The following is a 22,334-nucleotide window of genomic DNA, read 5'->3' on the forward strand; positions in this document are numbered from 1 at the left end:
AAGCCCTCGCACAGAAACGAAGACCCAACACAGCCATAAATAAATAAATAAATAAAATTAAAAAAAAAAAAATATATATATATATATATTTTGAGATACAGTGTTTTATGGGCTTCTTCATTAACACACTGAGCAATAAGACCTACTGGCTGGTCTGACAATAACCTTAATTTCTAAGTAGTGATGAGCGTAAATGCTGTTTCAAGTCATCTGCAACAGTGGCGAGAGAGCACAAAAATATGCCTGACTGCCACCGGTAACGAGGGAACTGCTAATGATACTGTGGTTTGTTGCCTACTTTCAAGATTGAAGGAAGTGCCACTTTAATTTAAAAGTTGGTGAAAATCAAAGTGCGCTTCTTTTCCATGAGTTCTATCCAGGTTAAGAAGGTGTTTCTAATGCATGTCCAAGGTTAAGGGCTACTCCTTTAGTGCCTCCCATCTAGCACCCTCTTTAAAGGATACATCTCAAAGGATTCCTTCAAGTTCTTTAAAAAAAAAAAAAAAAGATAAAGAAAATGTAAAGTAACAGAAAACAAAGTTGTCCCCCCCATGCAGAAAAAGTCACTTCCCCAGGCAACTGCCAGGCCTTTGGATGGGAAAGCAGCCTGGCATCCCCCCTGGGCCTCAAATGGGTTTCTAAAGCCCTTGGTCCTGGCCTCTTTCCTGCTGTCAGCAATTATGCTTTCCCTCCCCCCAACAATCCCCACAAAGTTCACCACAGTGAGGACTGAAAAAGGGGCTTGTGGAATTGTTAAACCTTCCAAGTTGAACCATTTGTGCTAATGAGCTTGGAAAAGCCTTAATATGTTTCCGTCGTGGAAAAACACATACTCTGACCTCGTTCTGCTCACAAGTGGCCTCATCTTATTTTGCTTCATCTTCGTGCGATGGCAGGGGACACAGAAAGCTACAGCTCTAAGGGGGAGGCCGTGGGCTGTGGTCTAGGGAGAGTGGTCTTGGGCACACCTAGGTTTCTGCCCCAGACAACCCTGGAGCCACCTATCATCATGATGGCCCCCGCGCTGCCTGCCGAGGTGCCGGTGCCGAGGAATCCACCCCCATCACCGGGTCTGCTCCAGCTTTCCAAGCCAAGATCCCGGTCACGGGCTATAAAAGGGACACACTACCCCTACGGTGAGCCCCCAGGTCTGCTTCCTTCTCAACACTTCTTGCTGGGTAAGTCATTTAACATCACTGGGCTGCAGTTTCCTCATCTGAAAAATGGGAATGACAAACCCGAACCAATTATGTTGCTAGGAAGATTAACGGCGATACGTGTGTCCACATATCATGGCCTGGACCAGACCTTCAGTTACTATTAGTGACCTTCCCATCTGCCCCTTTTGTAAAGTAGTGTATGGTAGAAGAAGGCTAGGCTTTGGAGTAAGACAGACCTATTTCCAGATCCTAACTCTGCCACTTACTAGCTGTACAACCTTGGCAAGTCACTCTGTGCTTCCTCATCTTTAAAGCGGGGCTGGTACCCCCTGTTTTAGGTGGGTTTGGTTAAGAGTTAAAGAAAATCACTTCTATGAAATGGTCCACAGTACCTGGCACATAGTAGATGCTCGATGAATATTAGTTCTCTTCCCTTTCTCTCACCCTCCAAATCCTAGCAAAGTTGTCGGGGAGGGGAACAGTTCCGCCAAGGCAGGCACCGAGCATGACTTTGATTTAGCCTTTCTGCAGGGTGTGTGTTCTCCCTGGGGAAGGAGGTCCTTGCAGACATCATGGGGAAAAAACAGGACCCCAAAGCAATGGGAAAAGCAAAAGGCTACTGGGAGGGGGGGTGGGAGGCTGACCCTATGGCCTGCTTCTTGCAGGGCCTGAGAGGGATGGGGTCTGTTGGCCCCTGGCCACTTTGAGCCACCAGGGACCCACTGGCCTGGGGAGCAGGCCTCCTCAGTCTGCGAGGCAAGATGTTTTTCCACCCTGACTGCTACTCACCAGGCAGTGGGCTCTCTCTGCTTTTTGTACCTGCTTCCTCTTCTGGGAGGCCATGAATTATGAGACTGTGGAAAATTCAGACTGTGGCTGTATTTTCCACATCACATCATTGAAATGTGTCAGTGGCCAAACTTCAAATACAGGTGCCTGCCACCCACTTAAAATGCTCCTCCTCGGTGGTTTAGAATGTTCCCCTTCAGGGGCACGGGTCTCATACCCGACCAGTGGCGAGAGCAGAAGAAATCGGGTGAGAGATTCTACAGTTTCCTAACCCTGATAGCCTCTCCCAGTGACCCCCAAGGGGCTCTGCCATTCTTGGGAGGGAAAGAGCCCTGTGTTTATGGCCATGCAGTGGTCCTTTTGTGATTCTGATTCTTCATTTTGAACATTTGGTGGGGGGGGTGTTCAATGACTCTTGATATAAATGACAGGAATGGAACTAGGTGGTGGAAGGTTCGTGATAACCTCTTCAAAACCACCCCAAATTATGGCTGCAAGCTTCCATGACTTTTTCTATCAGAAATATATCTTTTATTGAAAAGGCCAGTTTATATCTGGTTTCAGAGGAATAGGAACCCATTTTACCATTCAAACCATCTACCATGACTTGGGAAATTTAACTTCTCTAAACTCCAGTGTCCTCATCTGTAAAACAATACCATACTTTCCGGGACATCCCTGGTGGCGCGGTGGTTAAGAATCCACTGCCAGTGAACTGATGAGGATGAGTATAATTTTGTGACTTTCTGTCTGAATTAAAAAAAAAAAAAACCCAACAAGGACTCAGAGGCAAAGAATATACAAATCAATTTTCACTGCAAAGTAAAGGAGCTGTTACAGTGGAGGATTACTGGACTGAATGTCAATATTATGACATAGTATGAGTGTGTTTCATGTTTGGTAATTGCAATCATTGTTGCTTTTGTTGTGGTCATCCATGTACAATGCTTGGTGTCAGTCTATTTATCTCTTGTAAAAATAAAATACAGTGTGTGTGTGTGAAAAAAAAAAAAGAATCCACCTGCCAATGCAGGGGCTGCGGGCTCGATCCCTGGGCCGGGAAGATTCCACATGCCATGGAGCAACTAAGCCCATGTGCCACGACTACTAAGCCTGTGCTCTAGAGCCCGCGAGCCACAACTACTGAGCCCGCGTGCTGCAACTACTGAAGCCCATGCGCCCTAGAGCCCACATGCCACAACTACTGAGCCCATGCACTGCAACTACTGAAGCCCGCACACTCTAGGACTTGCGTGCCACAACTACTGAGCCTGTGTGCTGCAACAAAGACCCAACGCAGCCAAAAAAAAAAAAAAAAAAAAACCTACTTCTCAGTATTATAAAAATTAGAAAATAAAAGATGTAAAGATACCTGGTGTACAGCCCAGCAAACAGTAGGTGCTCAATAACGTAGATGAACGAATGAAGGCAAGAAAAACACAAAGAGGACCATTTTTTCAAGCAAATAAAACTCATCTACGTATTTGTAGCTCTTTGCTGGATCTTATCTTCAAGGACTGCTGCTTCTGTTTATAGTACCCAGCTTACTCCTTGGTCATACAGCTTTCATCTGTTAAATTTGTTCATTCAACTACTAAGTGCCGATCCCGTGTTAAACAGGACGAAGCCCCTGCCTTCCCAGGGCTCACAGTCTCCTAGATACTCTCCTGGCCACCACTTCATCAACTTCTGATGCTGCTCCTGAACCTGGGAAGCTCCTTCCGAAAGCAGTCATCACCACCTTCTCAGCATTAGGCAGGCCATCTCCCCGGTTACTAATCTTATTAGATATCACAAAAACGGTGACACCAACGCCCTGCTTCCCCAACAGGAAACTCCATTATCAATGGCTGCTTGAAGTGCTGTGTTATCTCAAATTCTGAAGCTCTAGCTGGGCTCATTAGGAAATAACTGCAATTGATTAGCCGTGTCTGCTATGGGTGCGGCAGTGGGGAGGATGGCAGTGTATGTGCCCCGTGTTTTCAACCCTGGTCTACAGGAACTCAAAGGACCCTGTGAATCCTGCCATTTATAATCCTGTGACTCAGTGAAATCTTGCTTTACTTACCTTTGGCACAAGGCCTGTCTTCACACAACAGCTTTTTCATCTGTTTGGTCTAGGACCTTAGCCAGTATCACCTGAGAAAGTTTCTCAGTTACTGGGTTTCAAGGGACAGCAAACTTACAACAAAATAAATACAGGTACTAATGTATCACCCTCATATTTGGTAAATCACTGCTCCTAGAGGCCCAGGAAATGAGCTCAGAAAGGAGAATTTATTTGTATTGAGCATCTATTAAGTGCCAGATACTTGCCATACATTATCTCTTCCTTCTGAAACACCCTTAGGGCAGTCGCTAACTCCTCCTCTCATGGGACAGGAACCAGTGCTCAGAGCAGTAGGGGAAGCTGCCCAGGTAGCAGGGATCCCAACCCGTGGCACTTCAGACTCCAAACCCCACTGCTCTGTGCTCCCAGAAAACGTACCCGCATGTCTTGTTTATTCTTCCTCTTCCAGGAGGTGGAGGTGAAAAATGAAACTGACAGTGGGTCTAGACAGAGCGATGAGATCTGGGCAAACGTTTAGATGACTCAGTCCTCATCCATCATTTTTCCTACAGTCTGCTGGGCATAGGACCAAGAGAAGACATTCCTGCCTGATTTGGGAGACCAGCTCAGCTCACCAGGTTTGGGGCATACTGTGAATTCCCTGAGAGCATTAAATACATACCTCTGCATCCCAAACTTTCATCCTGACCCAGTTCCCTTCCACTGGCTCTGCCTCTGACCCCAGAGCCCCTGTCCTCTGGTCCTCCTCCCAGGAAGCCCTCCCGACCACCACAAAACCCTCTCCCTGGAGGCCCGAGCCCCCAGGAGTCTGCAGTGCCCTGACAGGAAAGTGGGAGCTCCCCGAAGCCTCAGGGATTCTTTCAGGAGACATGGTGCGGGATCTCACCAAGGAGGGTGTGGATGGGAAGGAGATTCCTAACGATCAGGAAAACCACATCTTTGGATCCTAGAAATGAATTTACAAGGATGCAGCCTGAGCCTGCCTACACCCAGCCGGGGACAGGGGGAAGTTTTCAGCATGTTGGCTAGAGGGGGGCATGAGTTAGTGTTTACTTACACCTCTGGTTAGTGGTGTCAGGTACCCCTCAAAGACACCCCCTGAGACGATGGCTGCCATACTGCAGAGGCTACTGGTGGGACCAGTGTTGGGAAGGCACTGCCTTGACCTAGGGCAGCAGAGCCCAGGGATTTTTGTACAGCCCTTCAGTTTACATTGGGCCCTTGGGTTCCCTCGTGCCTACAGTCATGGAAACCAAGAGGTAGCAAAACATCCCTGTCTCATGCTCCACTGGTGGGAATGTACAAGGGTGTAGCTGCTGTGTAAGAGTATGGCAGTGCCTCGGAAAATTAAAAATAGAATTACAATATGATCCAGCAATTCCATTCTGGGTATATACCCCAAAGAATTGAAATCAGGGATTCAAAGAGAGATTTTTACACCCATGTTCATCGCAGTATGATTCACAGCAGCCAAGAGATGGAAGCAACCCAAGTGTCTACTGACAGACGAATGAAAATATACACACAATGGAATACTGTTCAGCAAAAAGGAAGGAAATTCTGACACATGCTACCATATGAATGAACCTTGAGGACATTATGCTAAGTGAAATAAGCCAATCACAAGAGGACAAATACACTATGATTCCATTCATGTGAAGTATGTAGAATAGTCGGATTCATAGAGACAGAAAGTAGAAGGTTGGTTGCCAGGGGGAGGGAGGAACGGGGAGTTATCATTTAATGCATACAGTGTCTTAGTTCTGCAAGATGAAAAGAGTTCCGGAGACCGGCTGCACAACAATGTGAATACACTTACTACTGAACTACATGCATAAAAATGATTGGGATGGTAAATTTTATGTTATTTATTTTTTACCACAATTTTTTAAATGTTCCATTAAGAACATGGGTTTGAAAGGTTTGGCAATAGATAAGACCTAAGTAATTTGTTTGTTTTTTCTCTTAGTACTGGCTTTCCACCCAGCTCTGCTGTTTAACTTCTCTGAGCCTCAGTTACTTCATCTATAAAATGGGATCAAGAGTGTATGTGCCCTGCATGGTTGCTGTGTGGAGTACGTGAAGGGAAGCTGGCCAGATCCCAAGCACAGTGCCTGGCACACAGCAGGGGCCCCATCAATGGCAGCTCTTATGTTCATCATCGTCTATTACTGTTATTGTCATTACGATCAGTAATTATTACTGAGTCCTGGATGACATCACCGCACTGATGAGCTGGTCTGATCGGTTACCAGGATTTACCCTGAAAAGGAGAAATACGTGGCTTTGGAGAGAGGATGGCTAATCTGATCACTTTCTGAGTCTCAGTGACCAAACGAGGGAACGTTGTGGTCCTTGATATTCTTTTAAAAATAAAATGATACGGACTCACAGGCTCTGTGAGTTTCTCAGAACTACGCCAAAGATCAAGGACGGGCAGAGCTGCAGATCTTACAGTCAGGCTGGTCTAGAAGGATCCCCAGGCCCTAATAGCCAGGGACAGCCACCCACCTGCACAGGGAGCTCTTCAGCCCCTGACATGCTCGGGCTACTCAGAAGCCACAGAAATAGGCTTGCCCTGCAGCGTCAGCCTAATGAGATTTCAAGTTCAATCACTGTCGTTTATTTGACCTGCCTACTGGCACCAAGCAAAAGCAGCGTGTTCCATTTCTAAGTAACAGTTTCCAGACTCCAAGCCCCGAAGCCAGGCTTTTTTGCAGGGCACAGACGACTCAGTCTCGAGTTTCAGCAGGATTAAGCAAAATCCTGTCCCCACCAACATCTCTGTCATCCAAACCACGACTTCCTGGCTCTTTATCCTGGGGATTGCGTGGAGCCTCCCTATACTATACCGAGGCAGGGTATGTTCCTAACTCAGCATGTATTTCCAACTAGGAGTTGGCTGGGCTCTTGAAACCCTTCCTGATCTAATTCCTGCCTCTCCCCAGCCTCATCTGCTACTCCCCCAAGCACGCCTCCACCTCTGGCATTCTAAACTATGTAGTGTTCCTCAGACATGTTCCAGCCCCACCTGCCTCCTTGACTGTGAACAAAGAATGCTTCTGCAAGGAATGCCCTTCCTCCTCACAACTGAGAATTCCTCGACACCGTTCGAAACACAGCTCAACTGCCACCTCTTCCAGGAAGCCTGCCAAAATGTGTGAAGGGTCTGAGACTTTACTTGCAAGGGGACAAGTGAGCCTTCCACAGTTTCTTGGTTGCCAGCAGAGAAGTCAGACTCCTGGGTCAGAGACAAAGGGCTTCATTGCTGACCGCACAGAAGCAGCATGAGCTTCATGTCTGTGACAGCTCCCCTCACCCCCAAGTCCCAGGGGGCAACATGGAGGGGCCCAGGTGGATCCAGTGTGTGCAGTAGGTGTGCATCACAGCTGACGAATGTCAGGCTTAGAGCACCCAAGTCTCATATAATGGACTGCAGCAAACCTTCCCTCTGCCAAGGAGGGAGCGCTGTCTCTGTCTTCCAAGACTGCTTGCTGTACAAACATCCTGGAAAAGACATTCTGAAACCAAAGGGCAATTAGTCCCTCTGCTTATAAAATGTGCAGAAACTCCAGAAACCAAGAAGGATGGTTTCCTGACAAAACCTTCCCTGGCTACCTCATCCAGCACTCACACAATGCTCCCACCATGCTCTGTCCACCACTGCCTTAGGAAACACGTATGAATCCATGTTGTAATGACCTGTTTACTTTGCTGTTCCACCGCTAGCCTGGGTCCTCTCTGCTGTTAGGGACCATCTTTTACATTTATCTGCCAGACACACATTAAGTGCTCAATGAATGTGCAAATAAATGGATGAGTTGATTAATTAACACCGGGAATTTTGACAGCCATGGTTTGGGGGTAATCAGATAATGATAACAACAAACAGCTGACATTTACTGACTGCTTATGCTCACGTTCTAGGCGCTGTCTGGTATTTTTTTTACCTGGATTGTTTTATTTTATCCTCATGAAACACTATATGGAAGGTACTCTGATGAATCCACTTTACATGTGGGGAAACTAAGGCTCAGAGCAGTTAAGGGATTTCACCAGTCACACAGCTAATAGCAGTAGAGTTGCACTCTGAGCCAGCTCTCCTTGGGCCCAAGCCTTACCCATCCCGCTAAAGTGCTTCTCCTCTCAGAGGGCATCTAAGCTTTGGGGTGTTTGTGAAAGTGGCCAAAGAAGGGAGGAGGGAGTGCCTGCCTCTGTGTTTACAGGTGTGGCAGCAGCAGCCTGTATGTCACCATCACCTCCTCCCCGGTGTGACTTGCAGCCCCTCAGCCATCACGGTGGACACGGAACGCACAGATAGTTCCTGCTGGAACCTCACACCTTCCTAATCTGTCCCACACTGGGCCAGATGGTATCTGGCCTTGGGAACAGCCTGGAATGCAAAACTGACCCTTCTCCCTGAAGAAGAGAGGAAGGGATGAGATAAATTTGTGGACCATGCTCTTGTTTGCTACAGCTTACAATTCTCAAACAGCCATTCCCCTTATCAAAGAAATAGAAACAAAAAGAAAATATAGGTGGTCACCCACTATAAAACCCACTGTAGGTGAGGGAGGGTTGGTGAAATTATCTCAGAAATTGCTGCTAGGAGCAAAAATAGTACAACCTTCGGGAGGAAAATTGGGCAACATCTCTCAAAATCTTAGATAGGCACACCCTTTGACACTGCAATTTAATTTCCAGGTTTTACACAAAGAAACACTGGCAATGTTGTTCAAAAATATAGATAGATGTCTATAGCAAAATTGTAAATAGTTCAAACACTCTTCTTAAAACACTCAAAACATATAGAGTTCTACCAAGGAGAAGTCTCTGCAAAGTTCAGTTCTTCCAGAGATATCTACTAGTAATGATTTTGTGTACATTTTGCCAAGCTTTTTAATGCATACTTTTTTTTTCTAAAAATGAGATATTTTATAAAGTATATCTTAAATATATAGTAAATATACCGCTTTACAATTGCTTTTTCTTCACTTAACATTTTATTGAAGACATCCTTTTATACCAACTTGTATGAAACTGGTTTATCAACTTCACAGTATTTTGATTTTGCATGTGGAATCACGAATTCCTTCTTGAAGGATATTTAGGTTGAGGAGAGTACAATTTAATATAGCCAGGTTATAGCTCAAAAAAAAAAACGCCTACTCCTTAAAAACTGCTCACCCACAACAACTTTATTTATTTGGGGATTGCTTATCCACTTCTCAGAATGATCCAGAGCTCTTCAATTGTTTGTATTATGTTTTCCTACTGGATTAAGGCATGAGGGCCTTATACTCGGCCAGAAATTACAAAACCAATGCAAAATATAAATCTAGAAACACAAATGGACCCAAGTGTCTGGTTATAGGACTGTGGAACTGTACATTCACACGAGACTCTGCCATCACTCTTAGAACCACAAGTGTGTTGTTTTCTATAGAAACCAAGATACGTCCTGCCAACCTGGCCCCATCCTGGAACTTGTCAGCACCTGACCATCACCTATGCTTCTTATCATTCATTAGGCCCATCCTTCCTTCTATTTGTATCCCCAACACCCAAATCAGACACTTATGACTCATGACGACAAGAAGTGCAGGGTGAGTCAGGCTTGAGGCAGGGAGCACAGAGTTTCTAGCAAAATGCATTACTCAAGAGGGCGAGGCAGAGCTCTAGAGAACTTAGCCCAAGGCCACAAACATCAATGGGAAGAGGCCCGTGGAGTCCTGAAACACAGCCTCAGCCTCCAGGGAAATTCCACTCTTTTTTTGCAGTAGGTTGATGGGAACCAGCGGAGAAGCCAGTTAGAACCCAGTGTTAATTACTTGTCAATAATAATGAGCCTTATACAAAGAGCTTTTATAAACCTTGCCTTACAAGACTCTCACCCAATTTTGTGAACCGGGGATTATTAGCGTCACTGAAGAAAGAAAGAAACTGAATCACAGAGAGCTTGTGAGGGTCAGGACAGCTTTGAACCCAGGTGGGCCTCACATCTTGTTCAGACCTCATTCTGCCCCCAGACTGACCGATAGGGAAGGGCTGCATTTCCTGGGACTTGGCCACACACCCCTGCCCGCTACCACACCCCCAGCAGGACTCTCCAGGAGGCTGGGCCTTTGGGAACTGACTGACGTTCTCTAAGGAACCCATGCCCTCCGCCAATGCACTTCTGTTAAACTAAACCCCAGTGACTCCTCAGCATGGTGCCCTGTGCAAGTCCATGAAATTGACAAGGGTGACTCCAGCCTCAGAAATCAGGGCAGAGGGAGCAGACGAAGCTGACACCCCACCTGCGTTTACTCTGTGATGAATGAACAAGCTGGGGACAAGGAGAACCCGAGGACTAACAGGGGAAGAGGCCATTCAACTCGCTTTCTCTGCCCACTCTCTTACTGGGTCTCTCTGGGCTTTGAAGTAACAGGATGTTTGCTGTTCAATGCAAAACAAACAAACAAATCTTGGAGAAGTTCAGCCACAGCTTACCATTCCTCTTCCCCCAGACTTCAACATAAAGCATCCTCGCAGCAGAGAAGACACTGAGTTCATACTAGTGGAGAATTCCATTGTCATTGCCCACAGTCTGCTGTCTGCCCTGACCATTCTCTTGGACAAGGAAGTCACGGGGTTACTCAAATCACGACTATCTGGGTGTTTTGGGTAGTGAAATTTGTCTACCTAGGCCCTCAGAAGTCTCCAGCAATACCTTGGAGTTGGTTGTATGTGATTGAACCTGTAGGTTCAAATAAGGTATGTTCGGCTGGAGAAACAAACAGACCTGCTCTTTTATATCATATTCTAATGTAAAAACAGAAAAGACAACAAATGCACAACGTGCTAAGCTCTGTTGCTCTGAGCTGTATTTTAATGAGAGGACGCGTCCCTTCAGAATGGTGCCTTGGCTAATTGGGCCAGATCCTTCATATTTGGGGACATGGTTATAAACAAAAGCCTTGCATGTGTGCATAATGGCTTGTCTGCTCTCTAGCTTCCAACAAGCCACTTTCCTCCTAACCCCTTGCACCGGTCAGCCCACCCAGTGGCCCACGAAGGGCAGAGACAGAAGGCTCCACACAAAAGCCTCACAGAAAGACGTCAGACCACATCACCATCGCCGGGGCGCTCCGGTGAAATAAGACAGCATGTCCTTTTCCCCTTTCGCACGTGAGAGCAAAAACAGACCCATGCCTTGCACGTACTGTGTTAGGTTTTCTAGACGGGTCTATAGTGTTACTGTCTGTGACTTTCCGTGGGCCTCCTCGGGTTACCATACATATGAATACACATCCCAGCATTTGAAGAAAGGAAAATATGGGGTGCTTGGTGAATATTTTTAATTGAATTCATCTGGGAGTTTTAAATCCTGAAAATTTAGCTCCTATTTATAGTAGCTTAAGGTTGGAACAGCATATGATTTTTGTCTTTTTGAGTGGCAAGCCTCCTTTTTGCATTTAAGAGAATGTCTCATTGGCACATAACGCATTTTCCAGAGCCAACTGTAAAAATCATTAAATTGCCAAACTGTGGAATGGGACGGTGGGTGATGACGTTCGGTTGTTCTCGTGCCTTTGAAGGCAATCTAGTCTTTACGGCTTCCCACTCAGAAAAAGGAGCTCTACGTCTCTTTATGCTTGAGTCCCAGCTCAGTTGTGTCGGGACAATGGTAACCCAGGAACCAAAGAGGATTCGAATGGAAGGATTCTGTGGGCATCTGAAACCAGACCTTGCTTCTCTGACTGCTGGCAAGGCGTTTGACAACAAGCAAGGCTCTGTAGTGAGGTAACACACCACCGTTCCTGCCATATGACCTCCCTCTCACAAATGCCTTGCAAAGTCTCCAGGCTGTTCTCTAAAGACCCATGGGATTCACCAGGCACTGGCAAGTCAAGCATCAGATGCCCCAGGTCACCCTTCTAGCCAATCAGATTGGAGCTCATTCTCATAGAGAAACTTGCTGAGTTAAGATTCCAAGGGCCTGAGCAGGAATCTGGAAAAACTCAGTGAGGCTCTACCTTCTGGATTTCTTGGCTATGTCTCTCCCTGTCATTCTCCTGCATTCTCAGGACCATTGTACACAGGGGTTCATGATCAACGTATGAACCTACATCTGCAGGCATGGGGATTCTGGGCCTCCCAGCTGAGCCTGGCACAAACTCAGAGGCGACAGCACACAAGTGCAGGCAGCTGCTCCCTGAGCCGTGCACGCTCTTGGCATCTTTGAGGTGTGGTCTCTCAGTCACCCACCACTCTCAGAGCCTTGGTTCTCCCCGCCACAGGGCTCAAAGCCTGACACAGCTGCCTCACTCGGAGGGCAGAGCGGGGAGCGTGGGATGTGCACCTGGGTCTCCAGCAGGTACAGAGGTGCTCATAGCAGTGCTGTTGCCCTCTGGGCTCTGGGAAGCTCTCCAGAGCAAAACTATACTATCATGCAATCATACACCTTTTTTTTTCTTGAACACAAAAGCTTTCTTTTTGTAGTTCACAGCCCTGAGAGTTGTGTTTCCGCTGCCCTTTCACAGAGACTTAAATCTGGAATATTCTAAAGCTTTTCCCTCTTGGTACCATCTGTCTGTCTGGGTTTTTTTCTATTTTTATGTTTTTTTTCTTCTCTCTCCCCACCTTCAAAAGCTGGTCTCTCCTCCCTCCTGACCTTAGTCAATCCTATCTTTGTGTCACAGGCTTCTGTACTTTCAGAGTTGGGAGAGATGGTGAAAATCATTGCCTCATTTAAAGATGAGGGAAGTGAGGTGACCTAGTTTATATGTGACAAACTCATGCTTCCAGCCTCTGCCACTAAGTCTCTCTTCATTGCACCACACGGCTTATCCTCCATCAGCTCCCAGGTCCCTTGAATGGGGGGTCATCACCACCACACAAAGCTGACTGGACTCCCCCAGCCTGCAGTAAATGTCTGAGCACTGTGCCAAAACAAGCAAAAAGAACCCATCCAGTCAGCAGAGGGAAGGAAATAATAAAGACCAGAGAGGAAATAAATAAAATAGAGATTAAAAAAACAATAGAAAAAAAATCAATTAAACCAAGAGCTGGTTCTTTGAAAGGGTAAACAAAATCGACAAACCTCTGGCCAGGCTCGCTAAGAAGAAAAAAGAGAGGACCCAAATAAACAAAATAAGAAATGAAAGAGGAGACATAACAACCAATGCCACAGAAATACAAAAAGCCATAAGAGAATACTATGAACAGTTATATGCCAACAAATTCGACAATCTAGAAGAAATGGATAAGTTTCTAGAAACATACAGCCCACCAAAACTGAATCAAGAAATAGATAATTTGAATAGACCAATCACTAGAGAAGAAATAGAATCGGTAATTGAAAAACTTCCTACAAACAAAAGTCCCAGACCAGATGGCTTCATAGGCGAATTCTACCAAATATACAGAAAAGAATTTCTACCTATCTTTCTCAAACTCTTGCAAAAAACTGAAGAGGAGGGAACACTCCCAAAGACATTCTATGAAGCCACCATCACCCTGATACCAAAACCAGACAAAGACACCACCAAAAAAGAAAATTACAGGCCAATATCTTTGATGAATATAGACGCAAAAATGCTCAACAAAATATTAGCAAACCGAATCAAACAACACATAAAAAAGATCCTAGACCATGACCAAGTGGATTCATCCTAAGCTCACAAGGATGGTTCAACATACGCAAATCAGCACCACATAAACAAAAGAAAAGACAAAACCGCATGATCATCTCAATAGATGCAGAAAAAGCATTTGACAAAATTCAACATCCATTCGTAATAAAAACTCTTACTAACATGGGCATAGAGGGAACATATGTCAACATTATAAACGCTATTTATGACAAACCCACAGCCAATATAATACTTAACGGTGAAAAGCTGAAAGCCTTCCTGCTAAAATCTGGAACAAGACAAGGATGCCCACTCTTACCTCTTCTATTCAACATAGTATTGGAAGTTCTAGCCAGCCACAGCAATCAGATGAGAAAAAGAAATAAAAGATATCCAAATTGGAAGGGAAGAGGTAAAACTGTCATTTTATGCAGATCACATGATTCTATATATTGAAAATCCTAAAGACTCCACACAAAAACTACTAGAACTGATAAACGAATTCAGCGAGATAGCAGGATACAAGATTAACATACAGAAATCGGTTGCATTTCTTTACACTAACAATGAAATATCAGAAAGAGAAAGTTAAAAAAAAAGTCCCTTTTAAAATTGCATCAAAAAAATAAAATACTTAGGAATAAACCTGACCAAGGAGGTGAAAGACTTATATGCTGAGAACTATAAAACACTGATAAAGGAAATTAAAGATGGTTCAAAGAAATAGAAAGCTATCCCATGCTCTTGGATTGGAAGAATTAATATTGTTAAAATGGCCATACTACCCAAAGCAATCTACAGATTTAATGCAATCCCTATCAAATTACCCATGACATTTTTCACAGAACTAGAACAAATAATCCTAAAATTTATATGGAACCATAAAAGACCCAGAATTGCCAAAGCAATCCTGAGGAAAAAGAACAAAGCTGGAGGCATAACCCTCTCAGACTTCAGACAATACTACAAAGCTACACTAATCCAAACAGTATGGTATTGGCACAAAAACAGACATATGGATAAATGGAATGGAATAGAGAGCCCAGAAATAAACCCATACACCTATGGTCAATTAATCTTCAACAAAGGAGTCAAGAATATACAATGGAGAAAAGACAGTCTCTTCAGCAAGTGGTGTTGGGAAAGTTGGAGAGCCGCATGTAAATCAATGAAGTTAGAACACACCCTCTCACCATACTCAAAAATAAACTCGAAATGGCTTAAAGACTTAAATATAAGACATGACACCATAAAACTCCTAGAAGAGAACATAGGCAAAACATTCTCTGACATAAATTGTACCAATGTTTTCTTAGGTCAGTCTCCCAAGGCAATAGAAATAAAAGCAAAAATAAACAAATGGGACCTAATCAAACTCATAAGCTTTTGCACAGCAAAGGAAACCATACACAAAATGAAAAGACAACCTACAGGCTGGGAGAAAGTATCTGCAAAAGATTCAACCAACAAGGGCTTAATTTCCAAAATATAGAAACAGCTCATATAACTCAATAACAAAAAAAAACCCAATTAAAAAATGCGCAGAAGACCTAAATAGAAAACCTATGTCTCCAAAGAAGACATATAGATGGCCAAGAGGTACATGAAAAGATGCTCAACATTGCTAATTATTAGAGAAATGCAAATCAAAACTACAATGAGGTACCTAGCACCTCACACCAGTCAGGACGGCCATCATTAAAAAGTCTACAAATAACAAATGCTGGAGAGGGTGTGGAGAAAAGGGGACCTTCTTACACTGTTGGTGGGAATGTAAATTGATACAGCCACTATGGAGAACAGTATGGAGGTTCCTTAAAAAACTAAAAATATAACTACCATATGACCCAGCAAACCCACTCCTGGGCATATATCTGGAGAAAACTATAATTTGAAAAGATGCATGCACCTCAATGTTCATAGCAGCATTATTTACAATAACCAAGACATGGAAGACACGGAATACTACTCAGCCATAAAAAAGAATTAAATAATGCCATTTGCAGCAACATAGATGCAACTAGAGATTATCACACTAAGTGAAGTAAGTCAGAAAGAGAAAGACAAATACCATATGATATCACTTACATGTGGAATCTAAAATATGACACAAACGAACCTATTTACGAAACACACTCACAGACATAGAAAGCAAACTTATGGTTACCAAGGGGGAAAGGGGTGGGAGAGGAATAAATTAGGAGTTTGGGGTTAGCAGATACAAACTAATATACATATAAAATAGATAAACAACAAGGTCCTACTATATAGCACAGGGAACTACATTCAATATCCTGTAATAAACCATAATGAAAAGAATATGAAAAAGAATATATATATGTATACATATAACTGAATCACGTTGCTGTACAACAGAAACTAACATAACATTGTAAATCAACTATACTTCAATAAAAATAAATGAGTAGGGGGTTTCCCTGGTGGCGCAGTGGTTAAGAATCCGCCTGCCAATGCAGGGGACACGGGTTCAAGCCCTGGTCCGGGAAGATCCCACATGCTGCGGAGCAACTAAGCCCGTGCGCCACAACTACTGAGCCTGTGAGCCACAACTACTGAGCCCACATGCCACAACTACTGAAGCCCACGTGCCTAGAGCCCATGCTCTGCAACAAGAGAAGCCACCGCAATGAGAAGCCCGTGCACCGCAACGAAGAGTAGCCCCCGCTCGCCACAACTAGAGAAAGCCCGCACGCAGCAACGAAGACCCAACACAGCCAAAAACAAATAAATAAAAAATAAATGAGTAAATAAATATTAAAAAAAAAAAAGGACCCATCGACTACCAACCACAGCAACACCACCTAACAATTATGGGTACACTGCTTCTTTTCCTGTGATAAGGCCACAAGGGGTGAGGGAATATCCTGGATCCCCTCAGAAGGCTGGGGATGCATTCTACACCTCAGAGAGGAAGAACGTGCAGTGGGAAGTTTGCATAAGGTGCCTGGGCACAGAGAGGCTGGCCCTCGCAGGCCCCATAGAGCAGGCACTTTTTACAATGGACCATGTCACATGGCAGTTGCCTTGTCCACTCCTCACCAGGCCTCTGCATCTGAAACCAGCTACCTCTTTGCGAAGATAAGGTGCAGCTGAGTCACCTCTCATCTGGGAATCTGGACACCAGTGACTTGGCCTGGGTCATCCCCCAACCTATGCCAGGCCTTTCTTCTGTGAAATGATGTCTCTCTCAATGTTCAGAATCTATAATTCTCTAAAAAACAGCCCACTTTTGGACTGCGCAACAGGCCACTGAGTAGCGGGTGCAATCACAAGGGGCCCAGCGTGAAGCCTGGAGCAGGAGGACACCTTTCCAATGGGCCACTGGGTTCCACTTAAGGTTTTCTTGCTCTCAAACTGCCAGACCAGGGCTGGGATCCTAAATGACGTGGGTCACACCAGAGGTTCTAGGGTATTTTCAGGTCAGATGCACCACGTCTTGTCACCAGGGACCCTGACCAATGCACCCGATACTTCAGTGTTCCCCTTCCAAGGCTGAGCCTCAGCCATGCAAATGACAACTGAATTGAATGTGTCCTGCCATTTCTGAGGCAAAGTGCATATGGAGGTAGAGCCTGTTACCAGACTGCAGCTGTCTGGCCAGAAATGTAGGCACTGGGGAATCTTGGCAGAAACGAAACAGGAGAGGTGCGGGGGAGCCAGCTCCCTCCTGCACCCACTCTGAAGTCTGGGTCAGCTCTGGCAGGCTCAGCAAAGGAGTGTGTGCCTCGGGTGCGAGCACAGGGAAGATGACCACTCACGTGGCTCCTTTTGCCTTCTTCATCGCCCATTGACGTAATGACCGTCTCTGAAAAGACCATCTGTCCAGTCTGGTTGTTGGTGATCTATAGGAGAACAAGTACAGTGAATGTGAAATAGCAGGAATTCTGGACAAATCCCACAGGTTGTTTTTTGTTTTGTTGTTTGCTATTTTCTGAAGCAGGAGCACCTGTCAAAGTAGACAGAATGCCCACTCCCTCCCCTCTTCTTAAATGCATTTTATTTTTTTTATATTTATTTTCTTTATTTTTTTGGCTGCCTCGGGTCTTAGTTGCAGCATGCGGGATCTTTCGTTGCAGCACGCGGGCTTCTCTCTAGTTGTGGCGTGTGGGTTTTCTCTCTAGTTGTGGCACGCGTGGGCTCTGTAGTTTGCAGCACGCGGGCTCTCTCATTGAGGCGCGTGAGCTCAGTAGTTGTAGCACGCGGGCTTAGTTGCCCCACTGCATGTGGGATCTTAGTTCCCCAATCAGGGATCGAACCCGCGTCCCCTGCATTGGAAGGCAGATTCTTTACCACTGGACCACCAGGGGAGTCTTGTCCCCCTTTCTTTCTGAGCTCCACCAGCAGCGTCAGATGGTGCAGCGATAGGAGATGTAACAGAGCCTACAGCATGGGGCTGCTAGGAGGAGGGCCAAGGAGGTCTGTGTAAAGCCCACAGCACACAGCCCGTCACCTCGCAAATATTCAGCGCTAGCTATTTTTTTAATTTTTTTTTTTTTTTTTTTTTTGGCTGTGTTGGGTCTTCGGTTCTGTGCGAGGGCTTTCTCCAGTTGCGGCGAGCGGGGGCCACTCTTCATCGCGGTGCGCGGGCCTCTCACTATCGCGGCCTCTCTTGTTGCGGAGCACAGGCTCCAGACGCGCAGGCTCAGCAGTTGTGGCTCACGGGCCTAGTTGCTCCATGGCATGTGGGATCCTCCCAGACCAGGGCTCGAACCCGTGTCCCCTGCATTGGCAGGCAGACTCTCAACCACTGCGCCACCAGGGAAGCCCAGCGCTAGCTATTTTTATCATTCTCGGGGCTCATTTACTTGAAATTCAGTGTCAGCTTTCTTTTCAACTACAGGTCTGGGTATTGAAGGAAGCAGGTTTTAGCTACAGCTGCCCCCCTTCCTGATTCTGGGGAACTGTCTTGTTTCATCAAAAAAGTGCTTAAGTACAATGGGAGGCCCGGCCCTGTATTCCCCTATCTGTTGTCTGCCTTCTGTAAACAGGAGCAGGCACCTCAAAGCCGAGCCTTAGAAACCTGACGTGGAACCCAGGCTATTCCCACCCCATCCAAGGCCATGCCAAACCTCTGTGTTGGTGATAAAAAGACAGAAAGAAGCCCAGGAGCTAGGAGACCTGTGTTCTTTGAGCCCTGCCTCAGACACCAATGACCGTCTAGTATGTAACCTGGAACAAATCATTTCTATTCTCTGATTCACAGTTTTCTCATTTCTAGGTCATCTTTAAAGTTCCTGCCAGCTCTAATGTCACAGGCATGTGCAGCCAAAACGAAGTGGAAACTCTTAGGCTAATGCGCAATAGTGGATCAAATTCTAGTTCTAATTCCAGTTCTGAGGAGATAAGGATCATGTCTTTATCAACATACTTTATTTTTATCTAAATAATTCCTCTCTCTGGCAAAGAGATGATGTCTTCTTCCTTTATGCCCGATTTTTACAGGATTAACCAATGTTATATTTTTTTAAATTGTACAGTCCTATATGTATAGGTTGCAGGACTTCTCAGAGCCTTTATTATACTAAGGTGCATTTTTGTATCTCTAGGAAGAGAAATATGTACAATGTTTTCCAAACATGTTTCACCACTGAGCCCTTCTTTTATAAAGCATCACACAGGACAGGAGCTCCATGGAACCCACTCGAGAACTACCACACCGTGCGGATACCGTAACTTTACCGTAAGAACAAGAAGAAGAAGAAGAATTTGCCGCTGGATAGCACTTCATAGTTTACAATGACTCTCACATACTTTAAGTTATTGGACCCCCATAATACCGTCATGTAGATGTGGATATCCCTATTTGCTAAACGCAGTTAGTGAGGGTCATGAAATTGATGTAATTTTTTCAAAATCACACTAGTTACTGGTAGGACTCACGTTTGGGTGTTCTGATATCTACAAGGAGAAAATTTAAGAAGCAGCTGAAACTACTGGCTGATTATTCTCAGAAAGGATGACTTAATATTGGTTTTGACAAGAATAAAACAATCCCTTTTGGAAACATTCTCCAGTCTTCAGACGAGCAATGCGAGAGGATTCTGTTTGGCAGGTGGCTCATTTATTTATGCGGGGGGTACAGTCTGGAGCTGGGCCATCAGTATGTAGCAGAAGAGCCACACAGAGGCTACTTTATAGTCAAGGCAATAGCCCATGAAAATTGACCCCTTTATCCTCTATAGCACAGAAGTGCTATTGTTTCAACCCATTACCTGGGCACTTGAACAAAAGCAGGGCTCTTTTGTGAGAGCTGTCATGGCCTTGCATGTAGGCACTGAGATGAGATCAGAGGTCAAGCTCCTTGATGTTCACAACAGAAGGTCAACTCTACAGCCTCTAACAACGACGCTGAACATCTGCACACCAGACTCTCTTCAAGAGAACACAGGCCACGTGGTTTGCTCCCAAAGTCCTGCCAAACTCATATCGGAGACATCTCACACTAGGGGCAAGCTAACGTCACATTCCTCTAGGTTTGCAACATTTTCTTCCTCAAGTCAGATTGAGAACAAACCTGCTTGCTCTTCGTGCAAGATATTGGACCAAGAGACACTTAAGATGTGTGGTAGGTTAGGAAACACTCTGCTGTAGAATTTTGAATGGATAACCAGCAAACAAAAGAATATTTCATCTCCTGGCAATAGAGGCTTCTTCTTCTGAAGACTGAGTATATCACATTTGCGCTCCTCCTAAGGAAATGGTGAAGATCTGTTCACTACAGCATGAACTCTATTTCAACTCACCACTGAAACACAGATAAAAACCTGTGAAATAAATTCCTCAAATTCGATACTAGGAAAGTATCTCTCTAAACACTTGTTTGCTTCCTTTTCCCAAATGATAAAAATCCCTGAACATTCCTTTGCAATTGGACTGGCAGGAAGAGTAGAGTTAAATTTACTGCTTAAATACAAAAGCAATTTATGTTTTTGATACATATCTTTCCCCTTTAAATAGCTCCCTCAATCCCTCTGGTTTTTAACATGTATTTTACCATCCTCATTTGTATTTTTTGGCTTGTATATCAAATATGTAAACAAGACCCTAGTCCTCTGATGGGACCGGGTGATGAGGAAAGGAGGAAGTGCCGGCCACGACCGCCCTTACCTTGTGAATTTCTCGGTGGACGTGGATGGTGTTATTTCCAACCTTGGTTTCCGTGTTGGTCTCATTGTGATAGCTGGGAGGTAAGCGTGCCAGGTTCACTTCTGAGGACGTTTTAGCAGCAGCCTCTTCTGCCTCCATCTAATTAAGTCAATGGATTTAATGAGCAATATTGTTTTCTCTTGATACAAATCACAGTCCATTAGAAAAAAAGAACCACTTCTCTTTTCCTCTTCTGCAATTACAGTGGTGCTGATGATAGTAGGTACCAGTAATTGAGTACCCAGTAGAACAAGACGTTGTTCTAAATGTTTACGTATATCATTGCCTTACATCTCACAACCTCCCTGTGAGATGGGTGTTAATGGCCCCCACTTTACAAGTGGGGCAACCGAGGCTCAGGAAGACTAGATAACTTCCCAAGACTCTCAGTGGAGGGCAGAGTCGGGATTTGGGAATGCCTCTGTTGAACAGTCTTGACCCCTGTATAGATGCTCTCGGGGCCACGCCCATCTCCCCGTGGCCTAATCGGGAGGTCACCCGCATTCGTTCCCTTATGTGCCAACAACCACCTCTGTCTCTCTTCGAGAGCATTCTCTGGCTGCAGAAGTGTGCTCAGTCTGCACAGGCCCCACGTGTTAGGGAGTGAGCACTCCAGAGACAACCCTTAACCAGTGAAGGACAGGCTACAGGGGTAAGTACCCCAGTGCCCTCTCCCCTCAGTGGGACGGCCTCTCTCCAAGGACCCCAGGGGGATTGAGCCCTAGTTGTCCCTAGCAGTAACCTGCTCATGAGCACAGCCTTTGTTGCCTCTCTTCTTTTCCATCTCACTTTCCCACTTCCTCCTCGTGTTTCTGGGATCACATCACAAATGAATTATTTGCTCCCAAATCCTTGTTTCAGGGCCGGGTTGGGGTGAGGACCCAACCTAGGACAGCCCCTTCCCCACTGCAGGTGGCTCCACAGCTACGTATCTTCCCCACCCACCCCCTGAGTACAAGAGGGACCCCTGTAGAGGGTCAGGTGACTAGCTCCCGGGGTGCACCCTCCTTCTGGCTCTTCTTGCACAAGTGTCTTTTTCTGATGCCACGTTTCTCAGGCCACTGTCCACAAATCATAAGCTTCCATGACATCTATACCAGACATGTCAGTCAATTTAAATCTGTACCCAATTCCAGCCCCAGTCCTGAGGACTGGGCAGGTGACAGTGTGACCAGTCACAGTTGATTGGACTCAGAGGTCATGTCATCGACTAACTGAGCCAACCCGACACTCTCTCTAGGAATTTAAAATGAGAGACACAGAGAGAAGTTGTAGCTGGTGCTTGGCAATTTTCCAACAGTGCAATCTTTGACTCTGGGCTATTTTTATTCCTTTAAACGAATCCTCAAAAAAGATTCTCCTATTTTAAAAATCACTGACCTCCATTCCCTTACATACTACATGAAGCCCCCTCTTTTCCTTTCTCTCCCATCCAGATTTGCTGAGCTGGGTATACATGGAGAAAGAATTCCCATGTCTCAGTATAGCACAAAGACACTGCACCAGAAGTGTGAAGAAAGTCTGGTCAGC

At 45.3% G+C, this 22,334-nt stretch overlaps 1 protein-coding gene across 1 annotated transcript in view; it reads right to left on the reverse strand.

Moving 5' to 3' along the window:
- Positions 1–22,334, reverse strand: part of DKK3 (dickkopf WNT signaling pathway inhibitor 3) — a 49,228-nt gene that overhangs the window by 21,126 nt on the left and 5,768 nt on the right. Inside the window, exons 3-4 of the mRNA XM_036861902.1 lie at positions 20,766–20,903; positions 17,417–17,500 (exon numbers count right to left, since the gene is read on the reverse strand). Coding sequence (XP_036717797.1) covers positions 17,417–17,500; positions 20,766–20,903 — 222 coding nt within the window. The remainder of the gene's footprint in view (positions 1–17,416; positions 17,501–20,765; positions 20,904–22,334) is intronic.

The sequence above is a fragment of the Balaenoptera musculus genome, chromosome 8 (genome assembly GCF_009873245.2).
Source record: "Balaenoptera musculus isolate JJ_BM4_2016_0621 chromosome 8, mBalMus1.pri.v3, whole genome shotgun sequence".
Lineage (NCBI taxonomy): Eukaryota > Metazoa > Chordata > Mammalia > Artiodactyla > Balaenopteridae > Balaenoptera > Balaenoptera musculus.